The sequence below is a fragment of the Girardinichthys multiradiatus genome, chromosome X (genome assembly GCF_021462225.1).
Source record: "Girardinichthys multiradiatus isolate DD_20200921_A chromosome X, DD_fGirMul_XY1, whole genome shotgun sequence".
Lineage (NCBI taxonomy): Eukaryota > Metazoa > Chordata > Actinopteri > Cyprinodontiformes > Goodeidae > Girardinichthys > Girardinichthys multiradiatus.
In genome coordinates this window covers 31,022,489-31,035,756 of record NC_061817.1, presented here as the reverse complement: position 1 = coordinate 31,035,756, position 13,268 = coordinate 31,022,489, and the positions used below count along the sequence as shown (strand labels likewise).

Below are 13,268 nucleotides of genomic sequence, written 5' to 3'. Positions count from 1 at the left end.
AGTTTGACAGATGTGGGTTTATTGAGATGAAAACATGTTTAAAATCAAGAAAGTTACAAAACAAATCAAAAAAGGTTCAAACAGAAAAGACTCCTTAAAAAGGTTTGAGAAGACCAGAGTAGCAATTTGAAGCTGCAGCCTGTAAAGAAACTGTTACTTTAAAAGAAATATTTCTCTCTATTTGAACAAAATCAAAGAGGAAAGAGGAACAATGGTAGAAACAGTTTGGATTTCAGGTTAAAAGGTTTTGGACAGGAGCTTTACAGTGCATTAAGGGGTTATAAATCTTGCCAAAACCATATGTGAAAATAAGGAGCTGCCTTTTTTATTTTGTGCGTTTCATTTTTAAATATTAAATCCTATATTAAAATCAGAAATGTTTTAACAAACCTAAAAAACAAAAGACACCAGTAACCACATACACACATATGTGACTGCCACAGATGGTCCAAAGGGGTCCAAAAGCACTTTAGCCAAAGGGCAAGTGTTATGGTGAAAACTGAGTGGAAAACCCCTTTGTTTGCGACACAGACTAATTCAGGTGCACTGAGTTGTTTTTTTCGTACAGTAAAATACAATCATAGATAGTGCCTTGCTAAATGTTTTCATACCTCCAGAACTTGTTCATATTTTTCACTTTCTAACCACAAACTGGGTCTTTATGGAAGAGTGGCAAGAAGAGAGCAATAGGAAGCCATGTAATCATTCCTAAGGTCATGCTGGGGATACAGCAAACATGGAACTTGTCAGATGAGACCAAAATAGAATTTTTTGGCCTGCAGGCAAAACGTGTGACGGAGAATTAACACAACCTTAACACACCATCTTCATGGTGAAGCATTGTGGTGGCAGCATCATGCTGTAGAGATGCTTTTGGGTTAGGGAAGATGGTTAGAGCTGATGGGAAGATGGATGGAGCTAATTGAGGGCCGTCCCAGAAGAAAACCTGTTAGAGGCTTCAAATGTCTTGAAACTTGGAGAATAGGACAAAGACCCTAAAACATACAATCTGAACTACATTGGAATGGTTTAGACCAACCCATGTTTAGGAGTTAGAGTGGCCAACTAGTCCAGATCTAAATCCAGCCTTGGAAACTGGCTTTCTCTCCATGCAATCAGACTGGGTTTGAACTATTTTGCAAAGATTTGGCTCAGTTTTTGGTCTCTAGATATGCAAAAGGGGTAGAGAAGTACCCCAAAAACATGCACCTGTATTTCAGTGAAAAGTGGTTCTACAAAGTTTTACCAGAAAAATGTGAACCATGTACTCTTTTCTTACTAGTTCTAAAGTCTACACTAATTTCTGCTGGGCTATCAAATAAAATCTAAATAAAATACATTGTATTTTGTGCCATCAACATCCAAAATGTGAAGAGGTTCAAGTGGTATGAATATTTTTGCAAGGAACTGTTCATCCTAGTTGGTTTTTAATAAGAATCCCAGTAACACTGCTCAGCTGATGGTCCAGGAGTGTTCTACAGCCAGAGATGAAAAACAGTTCACTTGTTACTAGTAAGATAGTGGAGGACAGCAATAGGAATTTCCAAGGATTCATCATTCACCAACACGATGTCATAGGAGTCCAAATAGGACTGTTTTCTCTCCTCAACCTAAAAAGAAAGAAAAAGACACTAAATACTCTTACAAAACCATCAAGACTAGCTTGAAAATACAGGCTTTTTCATTACCTTGTCATTTAGGTACCCAATCTTAAGGATGTTCTTCATATCCTGAACTCCATCAGCCATGTCCAGGTCTCCTAGAGAGTCCCCCATCAGTAGGACATTGGGTTTTGACCGTAGCTCCATGAAATGATCAGTGTTGAGCAGCGCACCTTCTCTTTTATTGTAGATGTGAATCAGCTCTCCCTTGAAAGCCCGCAACGTCCCCTGTTCAAACAGAGCAAGTCTAAATTTCATATAAATCTCTATTAGAGGGATTTTTTTTTTTAGGTGTGGAACAACTCACAGATTCATCAAAGTCCATGTAGTTAGAGATGACTTTGACATTGGGGTGGAAGACGTTAGCTTGTCGTATCACCTCTTCCAGGATGTCTCCGATTCCAGCAGAGAAGATGAGTAGCGGGATGCTCTGCTCGTGCAGGCGGTCGAAGAAGAGTTCGTAACCCTCCCTGATGTTGCATCACCACATTATATTGAACTATCCTTTTATGAAGTTCCCACAACGTTTAGTCTTGAGATGTTCTTACCTCAGCATTGCATCAGACTCATGCACTGCCTGGGCCAGCTCGTCTTTCTTGATTTTCTGCTCCACAAGAAGGTCATGAGCTTTGGTCCACCTATGAGCAGGACACACCTCTTGAAACAATGACCCCCAAAAAGGCCAGAAGCTGATACTTATTAGTCATTAATACTTACCACTCCACCATTAAAGGCAGCTTCTCTTCAACTGACCGTGAAGTGTCAATCTCTATGGGATAGTAAGTCTCGAGAAGATGATCCAGCTGTAGAAGACAGGACAGGATTCTGAGATCTAACTATACAGAAAACATTAGGATAAGCAAAGATATCCTTAAAATACCAGGAAATCCTCCAGAGGATCAGAGATATTTGAAACAAAGGGATTTTTTCATTTTAAAAACTCATTAGATTCAACAATCAAGGTTTAAAAGTTTAAAACGAGACCAAAAAACAGCTAAATTGGAGTAATAATAAACAAAGGCAAAATCAACCAAACACAAATTTCCTTATGTTTTGTTCCAAATTTAGGTCAATCAGTGCAAGGGCGTTTGTGTTCAGAAAAATCTGTCCTACCTTTAGGCGACACTCGTTGGAGATGGCTTTGCTGTTGTCAAGAATATCTGCCAAAACAAACAATTAAATAAAAGCTTACATCATCGGTCAAACAAAACGATTTCTTTCTTCATTTGGTAGCATTTTTATTTATAAACTCTCATTTTGTTGTCTTTTACACAAGACCAGTTGGGTCATGCTGCTCATGAGGCTTCCACAGGATAATCTTCTTAAAATGTGCAAGAATAGAAATATCCTTTATTGTCCCTCAGTGGGGAATTCAGGTGTAGCAGCAGCAAAGTAAAAGGCAAATGGAAGCATGCAGATTCTCACAAAGCTAAAAATATTTTAAAAAAAACAAGAATAAGATACCGTACAGTAATGGCAAATTTAAAACAAGAAAATAATACTGTACAGTTAGTAAAAACAGCATACTCAGATTTAGGGGTGGGCGACATCTGCTTGTAATCATGATATTTTGTGGTGTTTAGAGGCTCAAGTCCTGTGAAGAAAGCTTCAAAGCATTGAAGAAAGTCCAGCAAGATGGTTTCCTAAAAAGAATTCAACAAGAGTAACCTATTTGCCACCACTTCAGAGCTTGCTCATGAATGGCAGCAGGCAAATGTGGGTATTTCAGCACATACAGTGACGGCAGAAACTTTTGGTGACAAGAAGGGCTTCTCCCAGAAAAACATCAAGGATAGACTAAGATTCTGCAGACGTACCAGGTCTGGACTGCAGTTATATCATGAAGACCCTGTCGGACTGCTTTGTGGCATTTGGAAAAAGAATTGACTGGAGAGAGAAAAAAGAAGTGAATGCTACAATGTGCCCTGTGTCTTCCAACAGTCGAGAACTCTGACAAAATCAAGTGTTGCCTCTTGTCCAAGAGAGGATCTCATTCCCAATATTGTCTATTAAAGAGTGAAGAATGGGATCAAAACATCATCCAAGAAGAGTTTGCCCAATGATCCAGGAGCTGTTGAGGAGCACCACAGGGAACAGTACTCTCATCTTTCTTTTTCACTAAGTGCACCTCAGATTTTAAGTATGAATGAGAGTCCTGTCCTCTGCAGAAATACTCAGATTATTCTAAAGCTGTCTGATGTATCAGAGATGGAGAAGAAACTGAGTACAGACCGAAGGTGGTCCGGATTGTGGCATGGTCTGGAACCAATCATCTCCTCTTAAATGTGAACAAAAGAAATGGTTGTAGATTTCAGGAGAAACAGAAATATGTCAAAAACTGTTTCCAATATGGGAGTTAGTGGAGGTGGTGGTGGAGCACAAGTACCCTGGTATTCACTTGGAAACAAACGGGACTGGAGACGAAAAAGGTGAGGCTGTATAAAATAAGAAAGCTTAAGGTTGTTCAGTTTTTGCACCAAGAGGCTGCAGATCTTCTATAAGTCTGTTGGGGAGAGAGCGATCTCTTCTGTCGTCATCTGTTGGGGCAGCAGCATCAGAGCCGAAGACTTAAAAAGCCTCCCATGCCGATATAGAAGGCTGCCTCTGTTCTAGGGACTGCTCTAGAGCCTCTAGAGATGATTATACAAAGAAGGATGCTTCACACAACATGAGAACATAATGAACAATCCTGATCATTCTCTTCTCAAGCACAACAACAGAGTCAGGCATGACAACTACTTCAGTGAGAGCCTTCTTCAGATCCAGTGCAAAACAGACTGCTATCGGATATCCTTTCTGTCCACAGCAATCACCACATGACTCTTTAAAGAAACTTGGAAATGGATATCTTCTTAAATATCTAGTTTCCAATTGGAATTAAAATAGGATTTTAGAATTTAATTTAATTAAATATATCATCAACACTGAAACAGTAAGGTTAGTGAAAAACCACATTTCTCTCTCAAAACATTTGACGACAGTACTTTGCAAGTGTAATATCGACATATTAAAACTTATTGTGAACCTTAAGCTTATATTTATTGTCAAACTCAGTGCATAGCAACACTAACTGTGTGTACTTACTGTGACAGGTAGGACATCGCTTCCCGTTGTATGAGAATCTCGTCAAGGTCATGTCAAAATCTGAGATCACCTGAAAACAAGAATGTGAAGTTTGAGAACAACCGGTTCTCTTGCAGGGTTACATGTATTATGACGGGTTTCAGTGTAGATACCTGCAGGGTGTTGGAGCCAGCCTTTAACATGGACTGCAGGATCTCCTGTACCCTCTGAGGATCCTTCATCAACACGGATCCATTGGACAGTTCTGGAATCTGATCAGAAAAAGTGTGAACATGTGTCATTAAATTTAATAGAGATAATTACAACCACGAGGAAGCAAAACAAACTAGACCGACACACAATTTAACAATCTGTTTACTCGTTTTAGTAGTGTCATTGCCCAATATTCAAATTTTTACCTCTGTTGCCAAACTAGTTTTAAGCCATTTGTTGTTGTCTTAAACTGACTTACAAAGTTAGCTAGCATATAGTGGTAGCTCAACGTAAGGTTAAATGCAATTAAGCTATCTATTAAACCATTCGCAAGCGCGAAGTAAGGATTTACGTGTTTTTAATTATTCTGAACGTTTACAGAACATCATTACCATGTTTTATTACAAATTGTGCGTTGCGGCTTTTTCGGAAAAGTCTGCAGAGGAAGTGAACTAAACCAGCTAAAAAGACACTGATGCTATCACTACTTTCATAAGTGTCGGATTTTTTTGTAGTGTGAGTTTACTAAATCAGGAAGTAGGTTAAAGGCACTTTGAAATCATTATTAAGTCACTTGAATGCTAATTCTTAAAATAAAAATCTTGCATACATTCAATGTAAGCATGCACTTTGTTATATCTTTAAAGTGTTTCTCATGGTTGCATTAAATACGAGCCGATGAGTGACACATGAAGGCAGCACCTTTCTTACGTAACGGTCCGTGTGCAATGGTCCCCATAAAGCAAAACCACCTGTTTCTGGTTCCCACCGATTCTTCAAACATACAAGCGAATTTCAAAAAATTTGAATATCACCCGAAAAGTTATTTTCAGTAAGTGAAAAAGTTAAACTTAATAGACACATTACACATATGTAATATGTCTCTGTCAGTCTTGATGGCTGTGGCTTACAGAAAATGAAAAATGAAAAAGAAAATCAGTTTATTAAACAAATAGAATTTTACAAAAGACCAAGTGAGAAGGGATTTTAATTACAGAATTGTCGGCCTACTGAAAAGGGTCTCTATGTACTGTACAATATATGCACTCAATATTTGGTTTTAGCTCGTTTTTCATAAAACATTATTTTACCAGATAAAATGTTTTAGAAGCAAATCTCGTTTACAAACACGACCTGAATAACTGCATCAGTGCGGTGTGGAATGGAATAAATCAGTCAGTGACCCTGCTGAGTTGTTAGGGAAGCTCAGGTACTGCGTGTCTGTTGGGTTTGGTGTCTAATCTTCCTCATAGATTTTCTATGGGTCAGACCAGAATTCTAAGTCCATCACAGTTACGCCATGTTACTTCTGGCAGTGTGGCAGACTCAACCAATCATCAATGATGGAAAGTGCCCACTTGACCCTAGACAAGTTCGCTTTGTACCTTTCCACTCTTTCTCCAGACTTGGGAACCTTGATTTTCAAATAAAATGCAAAACTTACCAGGTAAGACGCTTCTGACAACTCGTCCTAGAAGTCTGTGTGGTGGCTCTTAAAGCACCGACTCCAGTTGCAGGTCACACCATTTGAATTTGACCTAAATTCTTGATTGAGCTTTACTTTACAATCCTCTCAAGGCTGTGTTGTTCAAGGTTGCTTGTGTACCTTTTGCCACTACACATTTTTCTCTTTTACCAATGGCTTTTTTGTGGCTTACCCTCCTTTGTGGAGGGAGTCAGTGACAGATTTTTGGACAACTCTTGAGGTTGGCGGCATAACATTTATGGTGTCGTTTCTCTTATGTAACATTCTAATTTTTAAAGAAGCTAAATTTGGGATTTATATTAGCTATACACCTTAACAGAAAGTTACAGAAATGAATGCTTAAAATGCATCACCCTGTATGTAAGAAATTTACATCTGAACAGAATTACTGAATTAAAGTAACTTTTCAGTCATATGTAATTCATTCAGATGCACCTGTAATTTGACTGGTACAGTTTAATAGAGCACAGTGATCTAAGCATCCATGTAAGGCATTTACTGATTGGTTCAATGCCAGATTTTGAATATTTTATATTCAATTAGTGACTTGCTTCTGCCACCAAAACTATACTGTGTGTGAAGCAAATTGATGTGCAATATGTGTAGGTATTGGAGAGTCACAAGCAATGTAACAATACACATATACATTTATCTAACAAAACAGCTTTAATTGCAAGTGATGCCATTAGTACTTCTTACATCAAAATATAAGGACACAAAGACTATCCCATGCAAAGCAAATACATAGCTTATTTCAGTTAAGATCTGCAGTGCTATTTATATTGGTCATAAAGTGGAAATGAATATCATTTCTGCGCTCTCTAACCTTGATGCTGCACAGCTTCTGAATGTCAGTCACAACAGATTCATAGCATTCCCTTTTTTCTGTCTTTAAGTTTGTTTCCTTTTTATTACATCTCTAAGTCTCTTTGGTGGGCAACAGGAGACAATATATAAATATATAACATGTCCAAAATACACCTAAGTCAAAATTAAGTATAATAAATCATTTTTAGAGATATATTATGCTTGAAACAATTATGTCCATAGTGATATCATGTTTGTTTAAAAGGTCAAAACTGACTTGCTGGAATGTGGTGTAAAAAAAAAAAAAAAGGTATTTCCAAAATACAATCACCTTGTCTGATATGACACAACTGAAAAATGCAAAGTCAAGGAGCAGAAACACCTTTAAGACTTTAAAAACAATAAGATGCTAAAAAAAAGTATCCCAGGAGAAACCTTATCCATTTTTGCAAAACAATAACCAAACCCTGTGCGGACACATTTCCTTGCAGTCTTCCATTCATACGTATAAACATTTTTTACATTTATTTCTTGAAATAATAGTATGTTGATAGATTTTATACGTGCAAAAGAAAGGAATGACTCAGCCATTGCCATTGACTTTGGTGCAGAGGCAAAAAAAAAAAAAAAGTTAAATGTAATGCATAAAGAAAAGGTAAATGTTGTTGCATCTTACATGTTACTAGAGCCTGCACATCATATTATCTCTTTAAAAAACTGTTAAAGCATTACATGTACATAAATGACCAAAATACACTACAGCTGTCAAGGACAAGCAGGGAGACTAGTCTAGAAGATTTTACAATGAAAAGCCTTTCTGGCCAATCCAGAAAGGCCACAGCCTAAATGTTATATTCACAGTCGACATTGAAGGTGTAATGTAACAAACGGCCTATTTTCAGTAAGTTAGACTTTTTATGAAGGGATTGTCACAGTGTTAGGAAGGAATGAAGGGACTTTGTTAAGAAAGTAGGAATGCATTACTAATATTATTACTAATGTCACATATTCTTGCCTGTACAGGCATATACAATAAAGGAATGTCAATTATCAATTCAGACATATACAGCTTTATACTATACAAATAGATAAACAGCATCTTTATCAACATTAATTACTAAAGCATACTTAGTATTTTGGCTGCTGAAAAACACTTATAAATTTGTACACCTGCAACATAGTCGGAATGACTTCTTCCCAGTGAGAATGTACCTGCATACACATATCATGGCTTTAAGTCAGCGATTAAAACAACATTAGAGCTTATGCCACGCAGCTTAGATGAGTGAAAACCAGAATGAGCGCAACACAACATTCACAGTTGCAGTGTGTTACGCATGGACGATGTTGTAAACCTTTAGATGCTGCCGCAGGGTTCTTAGATGGAGCCGACTCGTTCAGCATTCGATCTGCGACTGGAGCTGTCGACGCAGGGTAAGGGTGCGCCTGTGGAGCTGCTGCATCTGCTGCATGCGGTCTCGCTGGCGAGCCAGGTTCTGGGGCATGGGGTACCGCTGACAGCCGTACAGAAAGCGGTATGGGATGCGGACGTGGCAGGCGGTTGCCCGGCAACGGGGCTGAGGCATGGGCGGCAGCAGCATCCAACGCTTCCTCTCTGCGCAGTAGCGGTAGGCCTCTTTGCGGTACTGCTTGTCAACATCGTCGCTGTTCTTCCAGCCTCCAATGATGAAGACGTCCTCATCAAAGTGGCAGATAGCAGCGCCCTCTATGCTGGTTACTTCTGGTGGCAGGCTCTCCAGGATCTCATCAGAGATGCGCACACTTATCTTCTGCCTGGCAACCTCATCCCGCACTGAGTAACTCTTAGGGCAGCAAGAAGCTGTGTGGTAGAAGTTAGTTGAAGCTACAGCCATCTGAAAGATGCAATAGTTGTCAATAAGTGGCAAGGAGTCGACATCCTGCCATTGGCGGCTTTCTGTGTCATAGCGAGTGGTCACCGTCTTCAGTCCATCGTCATTATCTGAATCCACAGGTGTCCGTGCCGTCACGTAGACAAAGCGATCCTCTACGCTCACCGCCTTTACATCTCGCAGAATCTTAGGAGCAGATTCCAGATTGTGCCACTTGTCCTGCTCAGGCTCATACACACTAACATCTTTGAAACCTGGACTGAAGTTCCCATGTCCACCAATGCTGTACAGGATATCTTTAATACATGTTAGCCCAAAAGAGTGCTTGCGTGTGGTCAAGTTGCTAACCTGCTCCCATGTGTTGCGGTTGGGATTGTAACGTTCCACCGTCTTAGCAAAGCCTGGCTCCATTGACCCAGCTACGTAGACATGGGACTCTGTGGTGGCGATGGCATGACCGTCCAAGTGGTTGTGGATGTGGGGGAGGTTCACCCAGCGATCCTCATAGATAAAGTAGCCCACACACTCGCTCAGATAGTCCCCACCCTCTGACACCCCACCCACCACCATGATAACGTCCATGTTCTGGCCAAACCGAGGCTGAAAGGAGGCCATGTGCGAAGACCAGAATTCCATATCTGCTGACTTGAGGTTCTCAAAGCGAATGGCGTGGCCCTCTACAGCCTCTGACACCAGCCGGAGGCAGGCTTCGTTTGAGGCCACGAGTCGTTCATTTTTCACCACCCTGGCCAGGTAGGTGGGCTTTATCTGGGGAAGCCTGAGGAGACGAAACAGTTCCTCAAAGTAGCGACTTCGCTCTTCTGTGTTCTTCTGCACCCACTTCACAACAGCCTCAAACAGCACCTCCTCTGAATCAACAGTGATCTCCGCATCCGACAGCCAGTCACGGACCAGGTGAAAGGGGAGCGTGTAGAACTCCTCATCCTGGATAACCTTGTGGAAATTGCGGCGAATCATGTCTGCGGCTCGCAAAGCCAGCTGGTCCAAGGTGTACATGTGAGCTAGACTGTGCACTGCCACACAGTTGGTTAGACTCAGCTTCTTCTTCAGGAACTCACCACAGAAATCTTTGAGCTGCAGCAGCAAGAACCTACAAATAAAGTAACAAAGAAAACACACAATAACATCAGAGAGAACGAGGAGTTTCAAGAAAATGAGCCAGATCAAGCTTGCAAATACAGCCCTAACTAAAAAGAAACTGTGCAATGACAAAAAACAGTTCATGGTCAGTTTTTTTCATTTCCTTGCAGAAGCATTCATACCTTTTTATATTTTGTAACATTCAGCGTATTCCATTGGGATTTTATGTGAAGGACTAACAATACAAAACAGCACATTGCTGTGAACTGAAAGGCAATGATACACGTTCTTATTTAACAAATACAAATCTGTAAGGTTTGGTGTGCATTTATATTCAGCCCCCCTTCATCTGATATCCTTAAAATCCAGTACAATCAAAAGCCTTCAGAGGTCACCTAATTAGTAAATATAATTCACTTGTGAATAATTTAATCTCAGTATAAATCCAGCTGTTCTGCAAAGGCGAACAAGCAACAGACAGGCCAGGGATAAAAATGCAGAGAAGTTTAATACAGGGTTCAGTGAAAACATGACCTTCAAACTGATCACAGAACATTCAATTCATAATTTGAAAATTTAAAGAGTAGGTCACTACTGCAAACCTACTAAGACATGGCTATCTACATAAACTGACAGGCTAGGCAAGAAGAGTTTTAATTAGAAAAGCAACCAAGAGGCCCATGTTAACTCTGGAGCAGCTCCAGAGATCCAAAGCTAAAGTGGGATAATCTGTCCACTATAATTTATATATTCTGCTATTTTGGTCTTTATGCAAAAGTGGGCATAAGAAAGCCACTGTTGAATAAAAAGGACATAAGATTGAATGCCTATAGTTTGCCACAAGCCGTGTAGCAGACAAAGTGAACATGTGGAACAAGGTGCTCTGGTCAGATATAACCAAATATTATCTTGCTGGCCAACATGCAAAACACTATGTGGCAAAAAACTGGCATTGCACATCAGCGTGAACACACCCTCCCTATAATAAGGCACAATGGTGGCAGCATCATTCTGTGGGGACCTTTTTTCTTGAGCACGGACACAGAAGCTGATCAGAGTTAATGGGAAATTGGATGTTGCTAAATACAGGAAAATCCTGGATTAAGGCTGCAAAAGACTTGAGCCTGAAGCACAGGTTCAACTTCCAGCAGGTTGATGTCTTGCTAGAAGGTGACAACCTTAATATCCATCCAGTTTAGATACCTGCATTTGTAGCAGGGCCGCAGGGTGATAGGCTGGGTACACCCTGGACAGGTCGCCAGTTCATCACAAGTCAACAAATAAACACACGAAACAAATATGTACATGTACGCTCAAACCTAAGGACAATTTAGAGTGACCAGTTCATTTTAATTAACATACAGCTAGAGATTTAAAAGAATGGATTAGTTTAAACTATATGCGATGGCATGGCCAAAGCAATGTCTGGAACTAACTTGATGTTCTCCATCCAATCAGACTGAGCTTGAGACATTTGGAAAATGAACAATGGGCAAGAACTTTAATCTCTAGACCTGCTAAGATATATCCCAAAAGAAGTGCAGCAAATGGTGGTTCTACAGACTCAGGTGGGCTAAAAGCATAACAATTTTAAAACCCATGTGTCATTTGCCCTCCAGTTATGCAGCATCTAGTGTTCGTCTATCACATAAAATTCCAAATAAAACACGTTAAAGTCTGTAACAAATGTGAAAATGTTCAAGGGGTATAGATGCGTTTACAGGTACTGTATGCCTTTCATATGACTATAAATATATTATACCTGTCTGCCAGTTCCAGCACCTCATGTACATTGCAGGTGCTAACGCGTATTTCTCCAGTGTACATGTACTGGATGACACTCTCCACTGTCTCCGGGTCCGGCCCCAGCTCTGAGCTCCATTCCTTCATCTCCACCCGCCCGGATAGGGACTCGGAGAACTGCCCCCCCAGCAGCGGGGTGAAATAGTCGGTGGCTGCAGCCAGCACAGACCTGTGGGCCGAAAACTCGCAGCTCTGGACGCTTCCGGTAGCCGCCCCGCTGCTGAAGGCCAGCGTCACGTCGCAAAACAAGCCCTGCTTTCTCTGTTCGTTCTGCCGCCGAGAGAGCTCTGAGCAGTGGGAAGAGGAGGTGAAGTCCTCGGCCTCTTCCGCGTCACCGTCTCCAGCTAGCCCGCTGGGAGTGCTGCTGCTGGTGCTGCCGCCGCCGCTGTTGCTGCCACTCCTGGCGGAGTCCTCCGGGTTGGGCGCCGCCGCTGCCATTCTGCTGCTGGCTCTGGAGGTGAGCAGAGGTGGGAGATGGAGTAAACTAGAGAGGGAAACAAGGCGACAAACGCAGCCGCACATACATGGAGTCCAGGCGGGGTCCGACGGTTAGACGTAGTCGTTGCGTCATTTCCGTTAAATGGATCGGGGAATCTCTGTTCTTCTTCTTCTTCTCGATTTTAATGGCGGTTGGCAAATAAAACATTGGTGCATTACCGCCACCAATCGGTAAAGAGGGCGAATCAGAACTGAAGGGAATCCTCAATGGAAAGAAAAACTTAATTTATATCATATTTACTGCAACAAAACTGCCAATAAGAAAACAAAGTTTGCTTTAGTGCTTTGTTTTTTTTAAAAGTTTAATAGTATTGTACCAGAATTATGGCAAGCCATTGTAGCATATAATCAAATATCCAATCTTTTTTTTAAGTGTAGCACTTGTCAACACAAAAATACATTTTAACAAGTCAGAAATGAAATTTAAGATCAAAAATATACCCTGATACAAAAATTACTCAGTAAGATTTTTAATGGTAGAAATTGTACTTGGAAAAACATTCTAAAAAAATAACCCAAAACAGCTTGTCTGGCTATTATAAGCTACAATTTAATAATAGAGAAACAAGTAGACATAATGTGTGTCAGTGACTTCCACCTAGTTTGATTTATTGGCCACCTTTCAAGTTTATGACAGGAAAACAATCTGTATTTTAAAGTCAACACAATTCTTGACAGCAATACAATGTTTTCTTGTTTTTTTCTTTAGAAAGCATACTGAAGTTCAGTTTCTCATGAATAAAGACTTCATGCATCTCCATCCTA

The 13,268-nt window shown here is 40.5% G+C and overlaps 2 protein-coding genes across 3 annotated transcripts; both read right to left on the bottom strand.

Annotated features, from left to right (window-relative positions):
- Positions 1-2: 2 nt before the first annotated feature.
- Positions 3-5,419, bottom strand: LOC124862965 (cytosolic 5'-nucleotidase 3-like). Of its 2 annotated transcripts, none has more exons than XM_047357174.1 (9): positions 5,330-5,419; positions 4,898-4,996; positions 4,746-4,815; positions 2,775-2,821; positions 2,379-2,464; positions 2,210-2,299; positions 1,969-2,131; positions 1,689-1,889; positions 3-1,610 (listed from the first exon to the last, which is right to left on the bottom strand). In XM_047357174.1, exons 1-9 carry the CDS (start codon positions 5,330-5,332, stop codon positions 1,500-1,502), a joined length of 870 nt encoding a protein of 289 aa, XP_047213130.1. In that variant the 5' UTR covers positions 5,333-5,419; the 3' UTR covers positions 3-1,499. The 2 variants fall into 2 exon arrangements, with proteins under 2 accessions (XP_047213130.1, XP_047213132.1); XM_047357176.1 differs by lacking the exon at positions 5,330-5,419 and adding an exon at positions 5,144-5,303.
- A 1,647-nt stretch (positions 5,420-7,066) lies between these two features.
- LOC124862168 (kelch-like protein 11) lies at positions 7,067-12,591 on the bottom strand. Its single transcript, XM_047355983.1, has 2 exons — positions 11,965-12,591; positions 7,067-10,212 (listed from the first exon to the last, which is right to left on the bottom strand). Exons 1-2 carry the CDS (start codon positions 12,525-12,527, stop codon positions 8,628-8,630), a joined length of 2,148 nt encoding a protein of 715 aa, XP_047211939.1. The 5' UTR covers positions 12,528-12,591; the 3' UTR covers positions 7,067-8,627.
- Between the last annotated feature and the right edge of the window lie 677 nt (positions 12,592-13,268).

What these genes read in the sequence shown, in the direction of transcription:
- LOC124862965 (XM_047357174.1), bottom strand. An exon ending in CCAACGAGTGTCGCCTAAAG is followed by an intron (nt 2,465 to 2,774) that starts GTAGGACAGATT and finishes TGTCTTCTACAG; the next exon opens with CTGGATCATCTTCTCGAGAC. An exon ending in GAGTCTGATGCAATGCTGAG is followed by an intron (nt 2,132 to 2,209) that starts GTAAGAACATCT and finishes ATGCAACATCAG; the next exon opens with GGAGGGTTACGAACTCTTCT.
- LOC124862168 (XM_047355983.1), bottom strand. Translation starts at nt 12,527, where the DNA reads ATGTGCGGCTGCGTTTGTCGCCTTGTTTCCCTCTCTAGTTTACTCCAT. An exon ending in GTGCTGGAACTGGCAGACAG is followed by an intron (nt 10,213 to 11,964) that starts GTATAATATATT and finishes CTTTATTTGTAG; the next exon opens with GTTCTTGCTGCTGCAGCTCA.